The sequence below is a fragment of the Polypterus senegalus genome, chromosome 2 (genome assembly GCF_016835505.1).
Source record: "Polypterus senegalus isolate Bchr_013 chromosome 2, ASM1683550v1, whole genome shotgun sequence".
In the NCBI taxonomy this organism is placed as follows: domain Eukaryota; kingdom Metazoa; phylum Chordata; class Cladistia; order Polypteriformes; family Polypteridae; genus Polypterus; species Polypterus senegalus.
Window position 1 is genome coordinate 61,867,996 of NC_053155.1, and position 26,700 is coordinate 61,894,695.

General features: G+C 37.5%; 2 protein-coding genes across 3 annotated transcripts in view; both read right to left on the bottom strand.

The window, feature by feature from the left end:
• mrps6 (mitochondrial ribosomal protein S6) overlaps nt 1-26,700 on the bottom strand; it is a 135,213-nt gene that overhangs the window by 105,658 nt on the left and 2,855 nt on the right. The window contains exon 1 of one of the 2 annotated variants that reach the window (XM_039743829.1): nt 9,888-9,911. The exons of the other annotated variant lie outside the window; for it this stretch is intronic. Within the exon in view, the coding sequence (XP_039599763.1) occupies nt 9,888-9,896 (9 nt within the window). The 5' untranslated portion in view covers nt 9,897-9,911. Of the gene's footprint in view, nt 1-9,887; nt 9,912-26,700 lie in introns of those variants that run through there. 2 annotated transcript variants of the gene reach the window in all.
• On the bottom strand, nt 6,279-9,879 carry slc5a3b (solute carrier family 5 member 3b). Its single transcript, XM_039743827.1, has one exon. The coding sequence runs from the start codon at nt 9,832-9,834 to the stop codon at nt 7,702-7,704; it is 2,133 nt and encodes a 710-aa protein (XP_039599761.1). The 5' UTR covers nt 9,835-9,879; the 3' UTR covers nt 6,279-7,701.

Below are 26,700 nucleotides of genomic sequence, written 5' to 3' on the forward strand. Positions count from 1 at the left end.
AAACAAACCCCGGGCAGGACGCCAGCCAACCGCGGTATTTGGGTAACAAACACTAAATCTTTACAATCTTTATAATAATCAGTAATTTCTGTAATGTGAAACTAATGTGGTCACTTCCAAGAGCATGATATAGTTAATGCCTGGAATTTCTGGATCTTAAGACCATAGGTTTTGGAAATGCACCAAATTATAATCATTTGACAAAACCCAGTAACAGCTATATTTGGTTTACTCCCAGAGCAACTTTAACTGGATAAGGACAAACTGTAATGGCCCATACCATTCTCTAACTGGTAGAATCTGAACACACCTTTAAAAAATTATAAAATGTCAGTTACCTGGTATGTAAAATTGAAGAAAAAAAAAAAAATCGAACTAAGAGGGTGGCGCAGAGGATAGTGCTGCTGCCCCACAGTTAGGAGACCTGGGTTCGCTTCCCGGGTCCTCCCTGCGTGGAGTTTGCATGTTCTCCCCGTGTCTGCGTGGGTTTCCTCCGGGTGCTCCGGTTTCCTCCCATGGTCATGCAGGTTAGGTGCATTGGAGATCCTAAATTGTCCCTAGTGTATGTGATTGTGTGTTTGTGCTTCCTGCCCGGAGTTTGTTTCCTGCCTTGCGCCCTGTGTTGGCTGGGATTGGCTGCAGAAGACACCCCTGTGACCCTGTAGTTAGGATATAGCGGGCTGGATAATGAATGGATGGATAATGGATGGACCTCAGATGATTTGTCCAACACCTCAAAATTATGCCTAATTTAGATTTTTTAATTCATATTGGGCGATTTTTTTCTTTCCACTTCTCTCACAGATAAGAGGTTGGATTTTTGCTTTTCTCAGTTTCTTCCCCCACCCCTGAATTATGTTTTTTTAGATAGACTCTGAAGTCACAAACACAAATATTACCCAGACTTTTTTAAACTTCACTTAAAAAAAAAAAAAAAATACCCTCAAAGTATTTCCAAAAAAGGTGCCAATTCTTTGATAGGACTAAGGAAACAAAAATCAAGAATAGTTGCACAAATAATGCCAAAGAATATAAACAAACCAGCACTCTCAAAATGGAACTAACCAATGCATGCCCTTGTATATACAGCATATTGTAGATTCTTATGTTGCATTTCAAAGTATGATGACATTTTCATGGTCTTCATTTGGCTGTCGCATTACTGTCAACTCCAAGGTTGGCAAACCAAAAATTTAATTGTACTATAAACAACCACCTTAATGTTACCTAGATTTATTAGCTTTGCAAAATATTTTTTTTGGTCCAAACCATCTGAATAACACAACTAATCTACACAGTTCAAGTTTGTATATAGGGAGGTGGATCCTGATATAATAGAAAAAGGGTAATGGTAAAGAGGATCTCTGCAAATATCTACACACATCCCAAATACGCTGCAAGAAATTAAAATCCATGGGCAACACTTAAAACCAAGAAACACTTCAAGCCAGTTGACCAGAATTTTTTTCAAAGGGCTAAGTGCCTTAGAAATTTCAAGTAAACTATTTCACTTTTTGTTTTTCTTATATTTTTACATTCGGAACATTAGCAATTTATAATAAATCATTTAGATCACCATAAGATGGGGCAAGGACCAATCAATTAAAACCATATCATCAAATTTGCTGATTTAAGGTACAATGTGTCAAATGTGACAGAAAAAGCGAAGAAAAATTCTTGTAAATTTAAAATATATTTAATACAATTTACAGTTTATATTTACAACACACGAAACTCCCAAATTTGTAGAAAGGGCTTAAAAACAAAAAAAAAACAAAAAAAAACCACATACAAATCACACTACATACAACAAAGTACTGCTCATAGATTAGACAAAGCCTTAAAGAACAAATCAAAAAAAACAAACAACAGATCTTAAGGAACTCAAGTTAACATTGGAAATGCAATACCACACCCAACAAAATTAAAATGTCAAAGTGCTTAGCAAGAAATACTGTTTCTGATCTAAAATTACCATATTGCCAGTAGACAAGATCAGTGACAACAACCTAAAACTAAAAATGTTAATGTTCCCATTTGTGTACAAACAATGACAGCATTAAAATGCACGTTTTAACACTAGCATTTTGTCCAGGAATCTTGTGTTTCGTATCAAATGAATATCTATGATTGGAAATAACAGTTCTTCTCAGCCTAAAGAATGTTTACAATTCACAGGCTATTTAAAACTGGAATAATTTGGTCCTAGAGGGTCATTTTGGGTACATTACAATTCCATACCCTTCTGGTATTAAATTAAATTACTGTGCAGTGAACACATGAAGCTATCTGGCTGCTTAGAGTTGTGTACTTTAAGCACTACTAAACTTGCTTCCGTGATTTCAAGCCAATATATACTGGCAACCTGTCATAAGGATCACTCCACTTTAATTCAACAAATTTTCAAAGAAGTTATTGCTTCACCCTTTTGGACTTTTTAAAAACCGCATATAAATTATGCTTGTATTTTTTTTTTATTTCACCTATTCCTCAAAAAATGTTTCATATATAAAAAGCACAGCATGTGAGATGGAGATGTACAAGAGTCTCAGTTAACTAGAAAGGATTTTTAGCAGGTTTAAAAAAAAAAAATTCTCAAAACAGGTTTTTTTTTTTAACCCACAAACTGCATTCATGAACTTTGATAGCAAATTTGTCTGTGTTTAACTCTAAATATTTGATATCCGATTTAATCTCAATTACAGACATTCAAAATACATTTTATCAGAAGGCAATTAACTAGCAACTTACTGAGTGTATTACTTGAGGTAGGTCTCATTAGAGGAGAACTTGGACAGGGCAAGATATGCATAAACAGTATAGCAACAAAAAAAAAGTGAAGTTTTATGTGAAAGGAAACAACCAGAACTGCAACTCAGGAGTGTCTAATGTTGGCAGTAAAAATTGTGGTGAAGCCCCAAAAGCAAGTTAAAAGGTCCACTATCACCTTTAAGAACTTTATACGATGGCTTTGCTATCAACCTGAGTTTGCTGGAAAATTTACCACCACTCCACCAACAAATGTCAAATTATCTGCCAGGTCAAGAAAATGACTCATTTATGAGACACCAACTAAAATTGGTATTGAAGTTTCCAAAGTAGATTACAGTTTTGCAGCTCACTGATACAGATTCAGTACAAAGCCATAATACAGGATATTGAAGGATGCAGTTTGGGCATATTTGTGATAACCTAATTGAGGACTAATTCACTCGGATTCAGAGAGAGGACACATGCATTACATATGCGTACGCAAACCAAAAGAAATTGCAAAAAGTATTCATTCTGTATTCTAGTTATAGAATGTTATTAATCAAAATTACAACGAACATTATTTGGCAGTTTGTGCTTTGTAATGGGTTGGTATGTTGTAATATTTAAAAGTGAGACATCAATATACATTTAACAGTAATACATATTAGACCGGCGGCACGGTTGCACAGTGGTAGCACTGCTGCCTCGCAGTAAGGAGATCTGAGTTCGAGAGTTAAGAGTTTAAATCTATAGCAAAAGTAGAAATATTTCTAAATGTCATATAAATGTAAAAATCATGCTGCTGTGCTTTTCTGAATGTAGAAAAATAATACCAGCTAAATAAATGAGATCAGTGCTATCAGGTGTTGTCACTGATTAGGAATGTGGTTGGAACAAAAACCTGCAGTCACAGGGGGGCCACAGGACCGAGGTTGGGAAACACTGTATTAGACCCTGCTTTTATGAAAATCCTGGTGCATACTGGTCTTAATTTATTAAAAAAATAAATCTACCGACACACTTAAATGTTGTTAGCAGACGATTCAATGTAAGAAATGTCTTGTACATTTGTCAATTGTGGAAAAAAAAAAAAAGTGCTCATCTCAAGCAATAATTTATTTTTTTAACAAAATATTTGAGCTCTAGAAGGTAGGCACAATTCTTATTCCAAGATTTACCAAAAATAAACACAAACACACACAATGATCCAAAGGTCATTTGTTGAAATAAAATAAAAATGATCCTTAAGTTAGAATAAAACCATGTCACTGAAATTAAACATCTAACTTACTGAGCTGGTGGCACTAATTAAGATAAAACCTACACCCCATAGAACCAAACCTATTTGTTCTTCAACAAAATTTTATGCAATGCATGTGCCATTGGCAGGAATTTAAAAAAAAGAAAACCACACACACCAACAAATAAACCAACCCCCAAAATAAAAAAAAAACACACACCACACATAGCGACTTCAAATACAACCACATTACAGTATTCATCATCTAAATGTAAATTCATTTCCAGTCCACACTAAAATTATTTTCAGTTTTGGTGACAGGGATACAAGAGTTGATCCCACTGATGATAAACACAAGTCATCCTGGACAGTATGTCTAGATATTACATTTCTAAAGTAGCATTAGGAGATCATATTAGGTACACACTGTAATTCTCAACATCTACAAATATTACAATGGGCACCATCTCTTTTTACAGTGCTTTTCAACTGCTAATAACTCCATTTAAGATGTGCTGAAATATTGATTTTGTCTAAAATTGTATGCAAATACTCTGGGGGTCTGTTCCTGAAAGAGAGAGGAAATAACCCTGCATCTCCAAATGAATTCCGGCTTGCTATACAGCGATCTTGCAACAGCAGATTAGCTGGTTCCAAAAAAAAAAAAAAGTATTTCACTCAGAACAAGTAATCCCAAATAGGCTGATCCAGATTACAGCACATTCACAGGAAAATTTAGCACTTATGATTTCAACTGCCTTATCAACCATGAACATCAAGTCAGAGAAACAGAAGGAATAACCTTCATGCCAGCAGAGAAAGATGAGCTGGTGGCAGTGCATGAAGATCTTAAGCATATCCAACAAAGGAGTAATACAGCAACAGCCGCTGCCAGTGGCCAAGGAAAGGGTGATGTGAACGAATTTCAATTGAAAGAATAAATGTGTAAACCTGTTAATCAGTAAGCTTTGTGTGGTAGATTGTTGGTGCAAAGTGTACCAACAATATTAATCTACTTAAAATGTTTTATGTCCTCAAGTAGGCATTTAGATGGCAAAAATGGAATAATGATAGCAAAACAGTCTAAGATCCATGACATTAAGTGCCCAGCATGCACAGAGTTGTTCAAAATTGTTACTGTGAGAGATGCCAATGTTGTCCTGCCTGCACTGAACTCTAATTTTGGTAATCACTTGCCAAAAGAAACCAAGTGCTAATTACTTTCATGTATGAATCTGTAACAGAAGACTTAGTGTCTACTCCTTAAATGCTACCCTGTTAGAACCAGAGAACCTTGATACTAGACCTCAACATTTGTACAGTAAATGTGGCATCTCATTATTTTAGGAAAAGAGGGCACAATAATATTTTTATTTCAAAACATATTTCTGCTTCATGCTAAGGATAGAGCTGCCAGGGAAGCAGAAGAGAGGAAGGCCTAAGCGAAGGTTAAAAGGATGTGGCGAGAGAAGACATGCACGTGATAGGTGTAACAGAACAAAATGCAGAGGACTTAAAGAAATGAAACAAGACGATCCACTGTGGCGACCCCTAATGGGAGCAGCCGAAAGAAGAAGACGACTTCTGCTTCATTCATAAGCCATCAGTCAAGTTATCTGTAATACAATGCAGAAGTAATATTGTTGCCTTATTCCTAGTGCTGGGCGGTATATATTATTTTTGTTACGATATGGATTTTTCTTATACTGTAACACCGGTTTAAATAGCCTAAACATTGTTCGGAACATAGCACAGCAGGAAACTGTTTAAGGGACCTTTTCACTGCTACACCACTAAACACGCAAGCAACGGAGTACATGCGTTAGTGGAGGTATTGAGCAGTGAAAATGGACAGAGAACATTCCGAAACTGAAGTTGTAGCAGATGATAAAGTTGAACATGATGACACAGAAGAACTTTTGCCGAAAAAAGGAGCTGTGTCCGCTGTCTAGAGATACTTTGGTTTTAAAAGGTCGGATGTGGACCAAACTATTTACTGCAAATGCTGACGAGCTAAAGTTGTCGCCAGAGGTGGCAACACGAGCAATTTGTTGCACCACCTTAGCAGCAAATATGCTTTGGAGTACCATGAATGTATGGAACTAAGATTGGCACCCTCCATATCCTGAGGTAAAACTGAAAAAGCTAGGAGACACTCAAGTCTGACATCACTTATAGATGTGTTTGCTAGAGGTACTGCCTACGACAAAAAAAAGCAAGTGCTGGATCGAGATAACCAACGCCATTACAATCCATAACATGTCAGTGGACAGAGATTGTTAACATTAACAGAAAGTGTAGTTGGTTTACAAATAATATTTACTATTTATTCCTTTTCTAAGACATGTTCAGTGCAATGCAACTTTTGACAAGTCTTCAGAAATGCTTTTTTAAGAGGCAACTGACTCCAAAGAAAGGTGGGCAGTTTGTTCCACCAGTGTATCGATCAGTTGTTATTGATCAAAAGAGTGGCAGATATTTAAAGCTGTTTTCCCAACCTGTCTCTGTGGAATTCCTTTTTGATGGCGATTACTTCGGTTTCAGGAAGACCATCCGTACATGTGTGCGTGCAGATGTTGCTTTAAAGTCAGTCACACTTCTGTGATTGCTTTGCCAATTTGTGGTATCTTAAATATTGTGAAGGAAAATACAAAAAAAATTCAGGACATGTCCATGATTTGTATCAACATCAGCTAAAACTCACAATTTGTGACACTGAACAAGTCATGATTTAGAAGGTTGCTCAAATAAATGAAATCCTTGGATGTAAAACAGTAACGCTCATGCAGGCAACTGTCTAAGCATGCTCCAATTCGTTATGTGGCCAGAATTCTGTCAATTGTTCAATCAGGAAGGGGCACCACATTTTCACCAGCCTGCTATTCACAGGTTACTTTCTGAGCACTGGCTGTCCCTGTAACTGTACTGGATTTCACAAATCTTTTTTTGGAACAGGCAAATCCTGAGGCATTACAAAAAGCAGAATTAGCAAGTTCTCCATCTTTGGTCTCACAGATCACGCAATACTGGCTTAATCTGTTCCAGAAACATGAGTTTAGCCAAATCAACATTTTCTGGAATGGAATTAGCCCGATTTCCATGAATGCTGACAGATTTCACATTAAGCCCGATTTCTGGAACAGATCCTCTAAGTTACTACCTAATGTGGTAAACCATCACATAAAATTGCTTCTTGCCTTATGCTATACAATTTCATATAAGGACAAAACTGGCTTCTACAAAGGAACACACAAAAAGTGCAAGAGCTAACTGGGTTTGAGAAGAACTAAAAGGCTAAGCACTATACAAAATATAACAGAAGAACTAATGTCACATTTATACGAGGAGAGAAAAAAGTGCCCAAGTTAGGTGCGATTTGTCTTATCTAAGTGTGTTTCCACCTTTAATACAATTTAGTGCAAGATGCAAATATTTTCCGAAGAAAATCCAGTGGTCTACATATTTATAACAACTCCCATAGTTTCCATTCACTAAATCTCTTTTCCTCCCTTTGCACAGTGACAAAGGCATAGCATATAGACAGAACATGAAAGACATATGAAGCACATAATTAAATGAAATATTTTAAATACAATGTAAAAATCTTCATTCTTAAACATAAGCATAATTTGAACTTAAAAATTTTGGAAAATATAAAACCAACTAGAAACATGGCATTATTTTGCCTTTCAGTCCAACCAGTATGGTTACAAAGAAAAATATAAAAACATGAAGACTCCCAAACAGCAGACAATTAAGAGAAATACATTTAGTAAAAGTTTGATTTTGGGAGGCTCATGCAGCATTTCAAGTCTCTGAATTTCCTCTTCTGCTGGATCCTTGTAAGGAGTCTTTGAATGTTCCTTGAATCCACAAAACCAATCAATCAGACACCAGCACTTGCTGACATTTTTAGGCTCTGTGACCTTAATTGAATTTTGTGATAATAGAACAGCCTGTCCATTTCCATAATGGTCCACAGGGGTCTGCTCAGAGAGGTTTGAAGTAACAGTTATAGAAGTTGGAGAATCTGGACTTGCCAACGACGACATCTCTTGACCATCCAGCACTAATTCCTTGTTGAAACCATTTGGCAATTCTTTATGTTCATTATTTCCATTACACTGTGATTCACTGATCCCAGACAAAGAACAAACCTCCTCTTTTGGAATAGGATGTTCGGCTCCTTTTTGTCTACCCCAGACAAAGGTGTGTAAAGTTTGTTCTTTTGTCGGAGGTGGGGTGAGAAGACTGACAATCACTGCTACAATACCAGTTATCCAGAACAGGCTTGCAGCTATGTACATATAGTGAACATTTTTAATAAAAGCTGGTCGATTGTCTGGCTGGTCACAATCAGGAGCTCTGTAAATAAACGCAAAAATTAACCGTGTGCCTCCCAAAAGGAAGCCTGCCATGCCACCAAAAAAGGCACCTGTCTCATTGCAGCGCTTCCAGAAAACACCCAGCAAGAATAGGGCTGCAACTGGTGGTGTGAGGTAGTCTGCCACTTCTTGGATATAGAGATACATCTGTCCACCTTGCATCTCCACAATGACAGGAACCCATGCAATGCTAACCACGACCATGAAGACAACAAAGAGCCGCCCAACAACCATCAGTTCCCTAGAAGCAGCAGTTTTTCTTAACATTTTGTAGATATCCAGTGTGAAGATTGTGCTGGCACTGTTAAATATGGAGTCCAAGTCACTCATTAAGGCTGCAATCATGACTGCCATCATTAAACCACGGAGACCTACAGGAAGAAGGTTCATCACAAGGCGGGGGTAAGCAATGTTGGAGCAGCCTGCACGACTACCACACACTTTCATACAATGTTCTGGATTGATGCACACAAGTTCGTCTGCATATAGTATTCTAGAGATCATCCCAGGAACAACAATTATGAACATTGGTAACATCTTTAGAAAACCAGCCATCAAAGTGGATCCTTTTGCATGTGCAAGGTTTTTGGCAGCCAGCACCCTTTGGACAATAACCTGGTCGGCACACCAGTACCAGACAGATGCTGGAGTCTGGCCAAGAAGAAATCCAGGCCATGGTATTTCCTCATCAGTAGGTTCACGGAGCATTTTAAGAGAGTCTGGCTTTGGATTGATGCGACATATGTTGGTATATGTTAGGTTATATGTATCCAAAACTGCAGTCACATTTGGAGTAGCTTGCATGTACCTTTTCTTCACTCCTTCCAATCCCCCTACCTCCACCAGGCTGATTACCATTAGTGTCAAAGCACCTACTATCATGAGAAAAGCTTGTAGTGTATCCGTGTAAATAACAGCCACTAGTCCTCCTGTGACAGTAAGCAAAGCAGTCATTCCAATAAGCAAAATCACCGAGAGGTAAAGATTCCATCCCAAGGATTCCTGTATAAAGAGAGCTCCAGAATATAGGTCCACAGAAAGCTTTGTGAATATATAGAGCAATAAGGAGAGAGCAGCAAAATAGACTTTAATTCGATTCCCTCCAAAACGTTTAGCGAGGTACTCTGGCATGGTGAAGACGCCTGACCGAATGTAAACAGGAATAAAGATCCATCCCAAAACCTGAAGTAGTAACAGTGCATTAAATTCCCAGGCCCCTACTGCAAAGCCACTTGCTGCTCCAGATCCTGCTAGACCAATGAAGTGTTCGCTGCCAATGTTACTGACAAACAAAGATGCTCCAATAACAAACCAACTCATGTTACGTCCTGCTAGGAAATACCCACTCACAGTACTCCGGTTAGACTTCCACATGGCAAAGAAGCCAATACACATTACAACAACAAAGTAAAGTGCCACAACCACAATGTCTGCTGCTTCCATTGAAGAACCCATTGTAAAAATAACAGGGTTAAAAAAAAATCCAAAAATTATAAAACAAAACACACCATAAACATGGATGTGTTAACGTAGGTCAAGTTTTGTCCTTTGGTTTGCTATCTTGCTGGAAACTGCAGGATCCCAGTGAGGAAACTTACTTTCCTGTGCTTCCAATTTAGTGCTCACTGTTAATGAAAATCCAAGGGCATTTATTTTGGTGGCTGCATTGTAGTTGTAGCAGAGTTTAGTTAAGTCTAGTGTTACATTCCTGCAAGACAGCAAAAACAGAAAGACAAAAAAGACGATATTAGATTATGGGTCTTCAATGGAGAAAAAGCGAGCACAAACACACACACACACACACACACACCCACCCTCCCCACCCCCATTTAATATTTTTATTTCATTCATAGAACAGCATATTCCTAGAGAGAAAAGCAATAAGGAAAGAAGCAAAAATGTCTATATCAATAGGAGGAAAAAAAGTCTTCACACACCCATATTTTGAGCGTTGTTCTCAGACATACATAATTATACTCGACCTTAAATTGTGGTTGAATAAAATGCTGCTGGTAACAGCATCCATCATGATTTTTTAAAAGTTTAGTAAAACCCTGGCAAATAAATTAAGACATTAATGTATGTTTCTAATGCAAAGTTGTGTAGTTTCAAATTGTCACTCAAGTTTAACAATAGGAGGCAAGACTTGTTTGGTTAGCTGAAAACCAAGTTTTTCCAATATTTCATTAAAGGCACATTTTTAAAATGCTGTCATGGTTTTCACTTCAGCTATAGGACTCCAGATTCACCCATTGTGCAACATGCTTTGTGCCTCACCTTAAAAGCAATTCCTGATGCTCATCTGTTGCCCCAAATATTTTTAAGTGAAAGAAATCGGACGGTCAAAGTTGGATGCCTATTCCTGACTTGACAAAGTACCATTTATTTATTTCATTTTTCTGACGTTGTGCCATCTAGGGTTGATTTCAACAAAACAATCCAAAAATTCCCTTAGGTCCAAATTTGATGAAACTCCTGATGTATTTTTGTTGTGTCTGGTGACAAACAAAAAGCATTACAACTGAAGTTTTAAACATCTGCTCCTTTCCTCAGAACTAAAGTAGTTATTTATAAAACTTTTTTGGTTAAAGGATAAGTTCTACATTTTGCAAGTGACAGCTGTTTCTTTACAATCAGGGTATATTAGCTTGCCACACAAAACTGTGTTCCAAAGTGAAGCATTATATATACTCAGCAAAAAAAGAAACGTCCCTTTTTCAGGACTGTGTATTTCAACAATAATGTTTTAAAAATCCAAATAACTTTACAGATCTTCATTGTAAAGGGTTTAAACAATGTTTTCCATGCATGTTCAATTAACGATAATAAATTAATTGACATGCACCTGCGGAATGGTCGTTAAGACCTTAACAGCTTACAGAAAGTAGGCATTTAAGGTCACAGTTCTAAAAACACAGGACACTAAAGAGACTTGTCTACCGACTGTGAAAAACACCCAAAGAAAGATGCCCAGGGTCCCTGCTCATCTGCGTGAACGTGCATTAGGCATGCTGCAGGGAGGCATGAGGACTGCTGATGTGGCTAGGGCAATAAATTGCCATTCCGCACTGTGAGACGCCTAAGACAGCGCTACAGGGAGACAGGAAGGACAGCTGGTCATCCTCGCAGTGGAAGAACCCAGATCTCAATCCCATTGAGCACGTCTGGGACCTGTTGGATCGCAGGGTGAGGGCTAGGGCCATTCCCCCCAGAAATGTCCAGGAACTTGCAGGTGCCTTGGTGGAAGAGTGGGGTAACATCTCACAGCAAGAACTGACAAATTTGGTCCAGTCCATGAGGAGGAGATGCACTGCAGTACTTCAAGCAGCTGGTGGCCACACCAGATACTGACTGGTACTTTTGATTTTGAGCCATTTTTAGTTTATGTCTTATGGTGTTGACTCTTAGTGTTCATACAAATATTTACACATTAAGTTTACTGAAAGTAAAAACAGTTGAAAGTCAGAGGACGTTTCTTTTTTTGCTGAGTATATAAACAAGAGTCAAATTGGTCACAAAGTGTACAGATAATTTCAAGCTGAGGCTTTGTGGGTCTGGTGTGGGTCATCAGCAGGCAAAACTTGTAAACAAAAAGGCAAAGCTCCATGGTTAGTTAGCAAGCACCGCTTTCTGCTGTTGCCTACCAGCATTCTTATGCGTGTACTGGCTCTCATCTTGGTTATCCGTTCTACTCCATCAAAGCCCATCCCCTGCTCAAAAAAACTTAGAGAAGAGTAAGTAACTTTGATGATGACACAGTAGACATTTAAATAGCAAAATGAAGAGAAACTTCTATAATTTGGAAATTATTTTCAAAAGTGTACTGTGCAAACTGTTAAATCACTGCAGGTAAACATTTATACAACCATTTAAAATTCAACAGCATGCATTTCAGCCTAGCAAGCAGGATCAAGTTTCAGTAACATTAGGTTTGTGGCATAAGTTATCACTAAATTACTGTTTTTAAACACTTGTCCATACACAGAGACTATGGAAAGTGGGGTTGGGGGCTTAGGGGCACAGAACAGTAGTCGTGCTTATCAAAAGACAGGGCTTCAATTTAAACTGTACGAGATAAAAATTAAAAGGATTGTCATGGTTAGAGAGGTCTTCCCCTCTTGCAATTATTCTTCTGAAGTCATTTTGCATTCACTTTATTTCATATGTCAGACAAAAATTAAAATGGGTCTGAAACCAGCAGCACTTTATTCAACCACAATTTAAGGTTGAGTATAATTATATAAGTATGTCTGAGCACAATGGATAATTAAACTGACAAGGAAAACATGCTGAAAAGCAAATGTGTGCATCTTTCACTTCAATTATATCCTAAAGAAAGGAGACGCTGCTGCTGGAGGACCAAGGGTGGTAGCAGCATGTAACAATGTGTTACTATCGAAATACTTTGAGCTTGCTACATATTAATAAATACTGTTACACTGAATACTTTTTATATGCCAGTATACCAGAACTATTAGGTTGTGTTTGCATTAAATTGTTACTCTTACACAATGGTCATTTAAGATTTTATCATATATTTTAAAGCTTTACATAAACATGCAACACTTGTTTTTTTAATAAAAGAAAACACTAGTTTAACATTTTTCCACACTTTGTTTTTTGATGGTAAGTTGGGGTGATGGCTAGTTTGTCAGAAGTACAACTACAGTAAGTAAAACTGCAATTATCAGTAACACGTTTTACAATTGTGCTGTATCTTCATTGCAAAAAAAAATAAAAAATAATATGAAACTTAAATGCTGGATTAGTTGAAAATTTATTTATTTATTTTTTTAATTGGTTCCTTGTACAATTATGGTTATACTGTACTCCGTTAACAGGATATGCTTTGGGCAAGACAAGGTTCACTGTACAATTAAATGAAATTATTGCATTTTTTATAACAGATTATTTTGTCATAATCATGCACCCTTATTAAAATGTTTATTTCATTGCTTCATTAGTGCAGGCATGAGGTACCTAGGCTTCCTCCTACCCTTTGCAGTCTGTAGTGGTCATTGTTCGACGTGAAGGCAAGTGTTCTGCCAATGAAAGTTAAATAAGCTATTATGAGGCTGCAAAACAAGAATAAAACCATTAGAGACATAGGTAAAAGCTTGGGATTACCTAAATCAATGGTCTGGAGTATTATTAAAGTAGAAAGAACGCATTGGAGAGCTATGTAATCACAAAAGAACTGGCAGGCCATGGAAAACCTCCACTGCTGAAGAATCCTCACTATGTTAAAGAAAAAGCTTGTCCGACAGATCACAAACAGTCTTTAGGACACAGATGTGCATGTGACAGAGACACAAATGAACCTGTATCAGAGTGATGAAAAGAGCAACATGTGGAAACAAAAAGGAACTGTCTAAGATAAGCATAAAACCTAATCTTATTAAATCATGGTGGTGGGAGTATTATGACTTAGCTCACGGGTGGCGAACTCCAGGCCTGGAGTGCCGCAGTGGCTACAGGTTTTCATTCTAACCCTTATCCTAATCAGTGACCAGTTTTCACTGCTAATTAACTATCCATCACTTTAATATCCCTTTTAGAAGAGTTCAGCCGTCTGAATTGATTCCTTTCTTCATTAAATGACAGCCAAGCAGAAATGAGATGTGAAACGAGCTAACAGATGACCAGCTAAACTGGGGCTTCAAACTCCAACCAATTTCACTCCAATCACTTTCTTAATGAGAAGCCAATTCTTGCTGTTAATTAAACCCGTTATTTAATTCCACAGCTTGTTGCTGCTCTCATTCTGCCACCGCACACATTTCGAAAAATGTTTTTCTGTTCTTTCTAAGAGCTCCGTCAAAATGTTTTGGTGACCTGAGAGATCAACCTTACCAAGACCATCCCCTTTCTTTAATTTCAGATATTGTGCAACGGGCACAGGGGAGCTGGGGCCTCATGTATAAACGGTGCGTACGCACAGAAATGTTGCATAAGAACTTTTCCATGTTCAAATCGCGATGTATAAAACCTACACTTGGCATAAAGCCACGCACTTTTCCACGGAACCTCATACCTTGTCGTACGCAAGTTCTCCGCTCAGTTTTGCAGACTGGCGGCACCCAGCGTCAAAGCAGTGCTACTGTTCCTGAATGGTTACACCTTATTTTCCTGACGCGGCTTTATAAATACACTGAAACTAACAGCATATTGTTTATTAGTGTAATGCATCTGATTGTAATTGACTTGTAACAATGTCAGCAGCCATATCACCCTGTAGCCCTAGACTTGTTGCCCACGGAAGCTAAGCAGGGTTGAGCCTGGTCAGTACCTGAATGGGAGACCTTCTGGGAAAAACTAGGTTGCTGCTGGAAGAGGTGTCAGTGAGGCCAGCAGGGGGTGCTCACCCTGTGGTCTGTGTGGGTCCTAATGCCCCAGTATAGTGATGGGGACGCTATACTGTAAAAAGCACCGTCTTTCGGATGAGACGTTAAACCGAGGTCCTGACTCTCTGTGGTCATTAAAAATCCCAGGATGTCTTTCAGAAAGTGTAGGGGTGTTTCCCCGGCATCCTGGCCAGATTTGCCCATTGGCCTCTGACCGTCATGGCCTCCTAATCATCCCCATACACTGATTGGCTTCATCACTCTGTCTCCTCTCCACCAGTAAGCTGGTGTGTGGTGGCGTTCTGGCGCACTATGGCTGCCGTCGCATCATCCAGGTGGATGCTGCACACTGGTGGTGGTTGAGGATATCCCCCCCTTGTATGTAAAGCGCTTTGAGTGCCTTGAAAAGCGCTATATAAATGTAATAAATTATTATTATTATTAACAATATAATAGTCCAGGGAATAGCCATAGTATTCCAAATACCATAACTGCTTTAGCGTTGTTACTCTAACTGCACCTTCTTCTTTCAGCTGCTCCCGTTAGGAGTTGCCAGAGTGGATCATCTTTTCCATATTACTCTCACTGCACCACTCGGAGTATTTATATCACTGTATCCGAGTGTGAATCACAGCAGCAGCTGATCGGAAAGAGAATTATCAGTATACAGCATCAAGTACACACTGTCTCAGCCACGGCAAAACGTTTCAAAGCCTTTCTTGTACGGACCTCGCAGTTCAGAAACAGTTTCATCCCAAGAACTAGAAACGCACTCAATCAATTGCACCTTGTAGAACTGTTTGTACTTATGAGTACAATCACCCCACTGTAAACTTGCACTACAGTTATAATATTGCACAACCTGAGCCACTTTATAAAGCACGTATTTACATATGATGACAATATCATTTTAAGGCGAAATGCAGCAAAATATGTTTATTATATTATACAGATAAAACTTTAACTTCGTTTAAATAATCTATATTCTTCACTGGGAGTGTCGTGAAGGATAGAATAATTAAACATGTACTACGAAGATATTTCAATGTTCCTTAAACGTTTTGAAGAATTGGCGCTCCAAGCTTACAGATGGCTTAATGTCTATTACAGAGCTGATTGTGTGGTGATCGGTTACTTGGGGAAAGAAAAGCAAGGACTGCAGTGGCGGCTATGCCAATATATATTGAATATAACACAGAAAGAGAAAACAACAACACAGCTAAAAACGCAGCGACAAATTTCGGCAAAAGTTAAATGCTTGTGTCATGAGCATGAGGCGGCTATGCAGTGTCTGCAATGGACATGGCCATCCACCGTGCATAAGATACCTTACTGACATTAGCGGGTGAAGGAGCCACCGATTCTTCCTCTGCCCAGTGCCACCACAAGCCTAGAGCCGGCCCAGAGTACTGCTGCAATAAAATTATTTCATCGAAGGTTGCACACAATCACAGCACTGTGAAACTAATGTTTAATAATGTGCTTTAACTCCTATCATCATGAAAATGATACCACGTATACATCTTAGTATTTTAGTTATTCAGAGAGCTGTAATATCACAAATGTAATGGATTCTGTGTCCAGTTGGAGGAAGAGAGCCGGTTTAAGAAGCAAGTAGTGATTCTCACACATAGAGCACATAGAAGATCAAATACAAAACAAAGCATTTAACGTGCTACTTTAATTACAATGTGATTTGAGAAACTGGTTAATTAAACGATTTTAAGATGAAGTTTATGATGTTCTACTTTAATGACAAAATAAACTACGTGATTAAAGTGGAAATGTCGAGATTGAAGTTGACATTTCGTGCTTTTTCCCCCCCAACTGTGTGCCTTTTTTTCCCTCTGTACCCTAATAAGCTTTCATATGACACTCAAACGGTGGGCTATAACTCACCTTTTCACAGCGACTTTGATATGTGACTTCTTTTTTATTTCCGGCATTGTGCGATTTTGTAAATGTGAGCTTTCAAGTTTCTCCAACACGCTATGTCACTCGATCAACTTCCTTTTGTTGATTATACCACGGTTTTAGTATGTTTTGGTATGTTTTTCCTTTGCCTCCACTTGGTATTCGCTGAAATTCTTATATTTTCCCCCGTGCTTTTCCCATTGTCTTTTCACAAAAGGCTGAGCTTAAGGGCGATTTATATTCATTTGCATATTCAAAGAGGCGTAATTCTGGGAGGAGTGGGGGTGTTAATATAAAGTGCGTGCACGAGCATTACTTTTCACGCTGATCGGGATTTATGTAGCGGAAGAACGTGGAAGTTGGAGTATGCACAGATTCCTGCATCTGGATTTTTCTGTGCGTAAGCACATTTCTGCTTTTGAGCTTACGGCATGTTATAGTGCGAGTTCTATGCACGGCGTTATACATGAGGGCCCTGGTCATGTGGTGGCTTGTTGCGTGTCTCATTGTTTGGCTGCCAATTAAAGAAAAAGAAACAACTATGGCGCCTGAGTCAAATTAACTAAAAGTAGTAATCAGCAGCAAAAACTGACCACTAATTAAGACGACGGTAATAATGAAAACCTGCAGCCACTGCGGCACTCGAGGCCTGGAGTTCGCCACCCCGACTTAGGCATTTATGGCTGCCGGGGTACTGGCATACTTGTCTTCATTAATGATGGAACTGCTGACGGCTACTGCACAATGAAATAAGGTGTACAGAAATATTGTACTGGAATGACTTACGTTCCAGTAAATGCGTCCCAACTCACTGGATGGTGCTTCATTCTAGAATAAGATAATGGTCCCAAACATACTATGAAGGCCTCACAAGAGATTTTCAAAGCTAATCAATGGAAAATTCTTAAATGGCCAAGCCAGTGACCCAATTTAAATCCAACTGTTTATATTTCCCATATGCTGAACTAGAAAACTTAACAGGACAAGTCCTGAAAACATGCAGGAGCTGAACATGGCTGCAGACTGCCTGGGTGCTTTAATCCTACTATGTTTTATATTGCCTATTTATGCTGCATCATACTTTATCTTATATTTATGTTTTGCCTAGTACACATTACTGTACCTGGCAACTAAACTGAATTCTGATTAGAGGCTTGGCATAGCATCACCATTTGGCATAGCATCACCAGAGAAGATCTTCAGCACCTGGTAATGTCTATGAATCACAGACTTCAAACAGACACTGCAAGTGATATGCGGCAAAATACTAAATATAACTGCTTTAATACACCTGCCTTTTCTATGTCCCAAACATTGTGGTGTGCTGAAATGATGGGAACCATATAGAAAAAGTGTTATTTCTACATGGTGTTACCAAAATGTATGCAAATACCCTTGAATGAAAGTCCGCAAACTGCACTTCGAGCATGTCCAAATTGTTTCATTTGTAATTTTATACTGTGGATTAGAGGGGTAAATCAAGGAAAAAATGCGTCTTTGTCCCAGATAATATGGAGGGCACTGTATGTAATAAGTTAGCTATGATTAGATAGAAAGAACTTTACTCTGCCAAATTTCCCACTGTGGACAAATGTTTTCAGGTTATGTACAGCTCAGGTTATATTGCTTTCCATCTAAGCCCTCCAAAACTTTGTAATGTGACAAGATTACAGTTCAAAGCATTATAGCTGGAAATCCAATTAAGGCTACAATTACTACAGGATGTGCTACAGGATGAAACCATATTTATAACCAAACGTTTCCTTATTTATACTAATTATCCATTTCAATTCAGAATACTGTTTCCAGTAAAATGGTGTTTTCCAAAGACCATCAACAAAAGCCAAGGACAATCACTAGCAGGAATTGATCTGTGGCAGGAAAGTTTTATTCATGGCAAACTATATGTAGCATATTCTTGATTAAGCAGTTACAGTGAACTAATATTAGCTCCTGGTTTAAAAAAAAAAATCCTTGTGATAAAGTTACTTCTGTTTTCCTAAAATTATCATATTCTTGGTCCTATTAAGAAGAAAAGGATACACGCCGTGCTCTTTTGTGTTCTTGCAGCAGGTGTGGAGTTGAGACAATGTAACATTAACAACCCAGCCCACCCAGTACGGTAAACACAGCAAATGAGTTTCATTATACTTTGTACATAAAATAAATCTGAACTGATACAACATTGTATTTTTAATAAAAGCCTTAAGGATATTAAAAAAGCCACTTTTACCATGTTATGTTTTTGTACATGTGTGATCAAAATAAAAAAAAAAAAACCTATGATAAAGAAGAATGATCACAACTGCCACAAACCAGCAGATTTATTTAATTTTTTTAAACTGCATGAGAAGTCACTCTTGCTGACAATATACACAAACAGTAGCATTCCCATTATCCACAATTTTCCATGCCCCGATTTACAGAGGCTCTGCATTATCTGATGTGAACCTGTAAGTGCAATACACTACTGTACTGTTTTTAAACATGAATTCATTCGAGCTTTGCTATAAATACTATAAAGAGCACATATTGCTCCAACAGACTTCACAGCTATCAAGAGGAAAGCAGTGCACAGTGTGGCACAATGCACCAGGGAGACTGGAGTTAGATAGGCTGGGGGTTCACTACACCAGTACTGAAGTATTAAAGCTGGTATTGATGGCAAAGTCAAATTGGTGGCGCAGTGGTAGTGCTGCTGCTTTGCAGTTAGGAGACTGTAGAAGATTGTGGGTTCGTTTCCTGGTTCCTCCCTGTGTGGATAGCGCTACGAGTACTGAGAAAAGCGCTATATAGATGTAATGAATTATTATTATTATTAACACGCTTGTGGTAGGATGGGAGGCTTCAAAGTGTTATTGTACCATATAAATTGGTATATCTTTTACACCTATAATTCTAAATCTGAAATGGCCACTGGCATCCATTTTATCCAAGGTAGAAATGGTTCACATTACCTTGGACAACTGAGTTTCTACTGTGGTAATAAAAGATCTGAGCACAATGTTTTTTGTGCGGATTCTATGTAGAACCTGGCGTAGCGAGGCAGGAATATCAACCGTATTAAACTTTGGTAAAGTACTGCTGCTGAAGTGGCCCTTGTGTGTGTGTGTGTGTGTATGTGTGTATATGCGCATGTGTTCACCCTGAAATAGACTAACTGCTTTTCTGGGGATTGTTCTGGTCTTGCACCCAATGTCTGCTGGGATTAACTGCAGCTGGACTGCAACCCTGCCCTGGAAAAGTGGGTTAAGGAAGATGGACAGATAGAGGGCTTGAAGTAGGGAAGTATGCACTGTTACGCTGTAAAAGCTTTCTCTCATTTAAGCACCAATGTATGCCTATAATGTCTGTTTATTGCCTGCTATGCAAGCTACATATCATGCATGAATGAAAACTGCATGCTTTATCAGTCCACCTGGAGAAGGCAGTATCTTCCATATAGTGAAAGCATATATGCGATCATAAGTATGATTTTCTTCGGTTATTATGATCCAGCTATCTGCAGAGCAGAAAGACAAAGAGTACCACTTAGTCAGACGAATTGGGTAACTGGCAAAGAAGGGAGGCTCACAGCCATTCTTTTAAAGTGGCTGAATCTCAACATTCATTTGCTTTCATCCTTTTTAAAATAGACAGTTACGAGGTTTTGAAATATATAGATTTGGTAAATTAAGGCCGTTTCCATCATGCATGGGTGAACTAATAACACGGACTTGAAAAATACTGAACTTATACTTTAAAATCACACATGTCCATTGTTTATCAAAAGAGCTTAGCATACTAGTTAAACTATGTAAATAAACACTTTTACATTGTATTCATCCATTGTCTGAAGCAGAACAGAAAGTCTACCATTTTACAGCCTTGTGCACAAGATTGGAACAAAATCTAAAAAGGGCTACCATCCAAGCAACAAACCACACACAACCACTTTCATCTGCGATATTCTTATGATCAGAGTCTTTTGCGAAACAGATCACAAAGGACATGTCTTGTAAAACACTTAGTTTTTTAAAATCGTATATCCAAAAATAAAGTCTAAACCCTCTTAATAAAAAGGAGCCTTCAAAAATTATGGTTTATTATCAGACAACCATTAATGATGGTTTCCCTATCCCACCTAAAACAGAACATACATTTTTCTAATACAGGGTAACTTCTCATTAACCAAGCTTAAAAAAATAAATAAATAAATAATAATCCTACATCTTCCTAAAGTTAAACTACTGAAACATGACTTTATAAATATTAAAATTTAGAAGTGATTGTTAAATTATCCAAATGCAACTCTAATACTAATAATAAGCACAGTAATTCATGTCATAGAAATAACTTTGATTATTGCTTTTTGATTTTTACAGTCAGGATGACAAGTACTGCTAAGTGATTATTGTGTGGGCCACAGAAGGCATCTGAATGAGCAGCGTGTCTGTGAAATACACTGTGGTTAAATGTTCTAGGCATTCATCGGATAGCTACAGGAAATATTATTATTATTATTATTATTAGTATTAAACATGGATGATTGGTGCCAGGGTTATAGGGTTCCCTTACCAGTTAATCGTGTTTACTAGCTGTGCTGCCTGTCTGAAACTAGGCGATACTTTCAGGTTTTTTGTGTTTTTTTTTCTTTTTAACCACTTATGTCATTTTTTTAAGGCAGAATGTATAAAGTGATTCCAGTACTAGGGGGTAATGCAGTCTCTCAATTAGAGCTTGGTTAGCGAGAAACTCAAGTAAACTTTCAATTACATAAAAGAACAGACATTAATTAAAAAAAAAAAAAACTACATTTGGACAAAACCAAATATTATATTTTAGTACTTTAAGAAATACAATGAAAAATATATATCAGAGAGAGGGAAGAAGAGCTGGAGGTGGTTAAGGATTCAAAAATGATACCCAACATGCATCAAACATTTTGATTGGGGAAACTTCAATTTGGACATGGAAAATGACAAAGGTACTTTGAACAATATAGCTGAGAGGAGCTGCATGCCTTATTAAAAAAAGATAAATAAAACAAAATAAGGTGGTCATTCTGGGACTGGCTTTGAAATCCAATAAACACCATTGTCAAAAAAGGGGCTACTTGTGTGTGTGTGTGGGCCTTTAGCCAAAAGTACCAATAGTTACATTTATAATGGTCATAAACATAAGGCATGACTTCTGGAAATTTGGATGAAACATTTGGGACTCACATACTTGATTACTTACTTGCCCTTCTGAAATTTAAGAAAAAATGCACACATATTTATGGTCACCTATGCCAGGTATGCTAGAGTGAAAGCACATGTTTACTCAGCTCCCAGTCATTTTGAAGAAAAATGAAAATTCAAACAAGAAAAGTATTTTTAGGCCCTGCCAAAACACAGAATCTAATAGTTAAGACCATGAAAAAAGTAAATCCATAAATGCCACAGGCAGCAATGTAAAGTAAATGCAAAAGCCATCATTAAATCTCAGAACAGCACCAGGTCCAGAGAGAGAGAGAGAGAGAGAGAGAGAGAGTCTCTAATGTTACACTTAATCCAAACACAATAAAATTAAAAACAAAGAATAATCGGGATTATTTTAAAAATATCAAATCAATGGCCAGTTTAAAAGGAATATAGCTATTACAAACAGCTTTTAAATTGTAATATCAAGAACAGTAGAAATTTCATAAGTGGGTGAAAGCAATGAGATCTAATAGATTGTTGGAAACGGAACAAGCATTTGGTAGGTAGCAAAATATATATATATATCTCATCAAAGGATACCCACCCTAGAACGAAATGTATCTTTTATCAATACTTAAAATAGTCTTCAGCATGTTTTTGACTCAATGTTAGAAATAAATTCTCCAAACCTCCTGCATGCTGAAGGAGATTAAAAGGAAGCTACGAGGACCAAGATGCACAATAACCAAATAACTACCTAGATTCAAAATAACCGATTCTGTGTTTAAAAAAAAATACTAGAATAAAAACTTTGTTTTCTTTTAACTCTATTGTAAGTGGAAGGAACAGAAGTAAGGTTAGGTAAAAAATAAAGAACTACACAAAAAACAAAGATAAGATGCAAGTGAAATTAGAAATTTAGAGAAAAACGCGGCAAAATAATTATAAATAGATTAAATAAAGAGTAAAGAAACAGTAGGCGAAAGTGTTATGTGAAAAGCTAAAAACAAACTGTTGCATAAATGTTTTGAACAGAAGCAGCAGTTATAAAATGAAATTTAAAAAAAATATATATATAAAAAAAAAAACACACTTCTTTCCAGACAAAAACATGAAGTGTTCTCCCCCTGCCTTAAGGGGTCAATAAATTATTGGGCAATTATTTAAAACACTGGAATAGAAGGAACAGAAAGATGATCTGCTGTGGTGACCCCTAACGGGAGCAGCCGAAAGGAGAAGAAGAATAGTAGGGACTTCACTAGTATATTCTAGATCTGTAGAATGCAAAACACGAATAAAAATAAATAAAAAGTTTAGGATAAATTGCACTGTATTAAAAAGGCACTATGTGCACATTTTATAAGTTTATGTTACAGTATTTGGACATGCCCTACACAAACATACGCAGTCTTTTTAAAAGCTAAGTTAAATATATATTATTATCTACCCATTCTGCTTAACTAAACAAATTAGAATCCCAAGTGCTTTTCAGTGTAGTTTAAAAATGCAGAACAAAAAGTACAGTTTTTTGGTACTGGGTAAACTGTATTAAGTTCATGTGGAGCAAATAGTCTGCACTTGGATTGTGTGACTTGTTGAAACTGTTGTGACTGGTGTGAACTTCAAAGCAATATTTTGTTTTGTTTCATTGCAAATAAACAAAGAAGGTTAAAAATGTGAGTAATCACAGTTGTATTATCCATCTTTGCACTGGACCAATAGTGCTGTTAGTGACCAGAGGGCAAGGCGGAAGCCGACTCTGGACAAAATGGCCTTATATTACTTTCTTTAAAAAGCCAGTACAACAGAAAGTTAACTTTGACTCGGTACAAATATAAATAAGTTGACAAAATAAAATTTAAAAACACACAATAGATGTAACTTAATATTCGTTTTATGAAAGCCTGTTCTCTCAGTTTGAGGCTAGAATAAATGTTTACTTCTTTCCCTTTCTGATTTGTCATTTTAAGAAATCTGCAGTAGAAACATCATACAGAATGCTAACAGTAATGAGATTAAAGTGCATCGTGCTCAAAAATCCCATGTATAAATCTCAGGGTTGCGTGTGCAGGACCGTCAATCTAATGACACTATCCAACTTGGCAATTTTTATTTTTTCCCATAACAAGCTGCCAAAAATACATTAAGGAACATTTTCATTTGAAGTTTCTGGGAGAATTACTCTTAAGAAAAATATTTATATTGCACACAAATATACAAAAATCCTCAAATAATAATAATAATTATTTGCATTTATATAATAACCATAGTGTCCATAAAAAGTACCCCCAGCCTGACCAGAAGTATTCATTACTTTCTTTTTCAGCAACACTAAATAACTATGCATTTATTTTGGTTGTTTGATGCTGGTCAACGGAAAAAGATTCTTTAATGTGAAAGTGAAAAAACTACAGAAAAGTAATTTAATTAGAAATTTGTAAATATATAAAATTGCTAGTCAGTCCACCTGTTATAAGATTACTCATATTCTAAAGAGGCTAGAAGTTTTATCTTGGTGTTAATCAAAATCTTATGATTAGATTTGTTATGGAAATTTAAAAAAAAAAAGTTCAGGTAGTGGGAACCTAACTGATAATCCCCATCTATTAATAATTCCCCAAGACATGACACGACAGGTTTCACTAGTAAAACGAAACTAATCATCATAAAAGTATTTACTTCCTTTAGTATGATACACCGAAAATCAAAACTGATGCAGTATTTTTTTTTTTTTAATGTAACAATTAGTTCAATGAACATCACCTCTCGGTATCGCAGGGGGATTTCAGCTCGCTGTGGTATAAATGCACTACTGCATATCTAAAGTCCCACTTGTGGTGATTTGGTATCATGGGCTAACATATACAATGAAGACAAAAACGGTCAAAGCAACTCTAGGAAAAAGGTGATCAAAAAGCACAAGTCAGGAGATAGAGAGATTACCAAGTCACTGAACACCCCAGTGTACATTCCAGTTGTATCGATGTTTAAGAAATGGAAAACAGTATGGCACATCTGAAAATCTGCCTAGAGCAGGCCATCCACAAACACTGACTTATTGTGGAGGATGAGTAATGGAGACCATCACGAGACCTACAGTAACCCTGAAGGAGTTACAAGCTACAGTCAATCAGTGTGGACAAGTTACAGCAATCTACTGAGGCAAAAATGTAAGTCACACAGTGGATCTGCCAAACATTCAATCCTAGAATCTTCAAAGATTTTTTTTTTGCTGGCAGCATGGGCAGTAGAACATGCCCACCCAGCCCAGAGGAGGGGTTAGTGTTGAAATATTACTATTGGATTTCCTGAACCTTGATTCCTGCCTCCCATAATCAGTGTGTGCTTGTCATTTGCATGTTCTCCCCAAGTATTTGTGGATTGATCATTATCAGTAAGTGTGCACAACTGTATTCTTTCCAGTTTAAATATTGGAAAAATGTAATTAATACTAAAATTAGGAATCCTTCACGTGTGGTTAAGTAAATAACACCCATACCATTTTTCTATACCCCGGAGGATCTGTAGTATGACCACTAAATAAATAGCAACTGCACCACTAAATTTTCAAATATTATGATGTGTATTTGCAAATAGCTGGATTAGATTTAAACAGATAAATTGGGTTTGTGACTGGATTGGACAACGCATACTCTTCTCTGATCAGCTATGCAAGTCACACCTGCAAAGGGCAGGCGCCCCACCAAACATCACAGCTGTTTCTTGTATTACACCTGCTGCTACTACTAATACGATCACCAGCACTCCAGGATGCTAATCTGAGCAGATTAAGAAGAACACTCAGCAAATGGTGGAATAATGTATAGCTATATGTTTTCTTTGGTTCTTGGCACAGAACTTAAACTTTTCTTTTCAGGTTGACCACAGCATGAGATTATGGATCCCCACCTACAATGTCTGTATGAAATAACAATCATTTGTGCAAAATACAAGTGTGCCAGAAATCAGCTTCCAAAACATGCTGGAAAAACTGCATGAAATCTTGAGTGTACTTAAGTCACTCACTGACCCCTCCAGTGACAGAGTTGTAAGACTTTTGCAAGGGGGTACCAGCCATGCACAACTCCTTGAAAGCCAGTTTTGAGACAATTACACACACATCTTGAATTGATTTTTATTTACTTTTATTGCAAAGATATTAGCATTATTGATTTAATAGAGCCCCCTACCACTGTCACCACTAAAATTTATCCATGGGGAAGGAGGAGAGGAAAAAAAAATTTGAATTGTGGTTGATAGCCGTGGCATGTTTGCTCAATAATTGAGTGCGAGTGTGTATGGCCAGTGGTGGAATGAACTCGGGCTCCCACAAGTCCAAACTCGATTTAGGTGGGTTTGAGAGTGCCGTCTTACTTTATCAGCTGGCACTATGACCATCCTACAAATACATCCTCTCCCTCCGTATTTGTTTTCTTTAGTTACACATGTAAGCAAAATATACTCACCTATAAATTCAGAATGACTGTCCACTCAGCCTGGCTTTGAAGTGCATGAAAATTTAAAATAAACCCTTACAGATACAAGGTGATCATTCTGAAAAGAAAGCATTCAGGCTTGGACAATCCAAGGGATTAAAACATGGCACCATGGTGTCCAATGCAGTTGACAAGGTTGTTTTAGGTAAAAGCAGCATGTAAGCTAAACTAAAATTCAGCTACCACATAGCTAGGTGCTGGCCTAAAACATAAAAAGGTGCCATATAAAGTAAAAATGTACATTTTCTGTGCAAGAAGGCCTCATTATGGCATTTGCCACAGTTGCACAAAGTACACGGTGTGGAGCGGGTTGATATTCTGTCACGCAGAATACCAAATGTATGTATATAAATGTTTGATTCAGTTACATTGCACAACTATGCATTTACTAGCAAAGGTTTA

What these genes read in the sequence shown, in the direction of transcription:
- slc5a3b (XM_039743827.1), bottom strand. Translation starts at nt 9,834, where the DNA reads ATGGGTTCTTCAATGGAAGCAGCAGACATTGTGGTTGTGGCACTTTAC.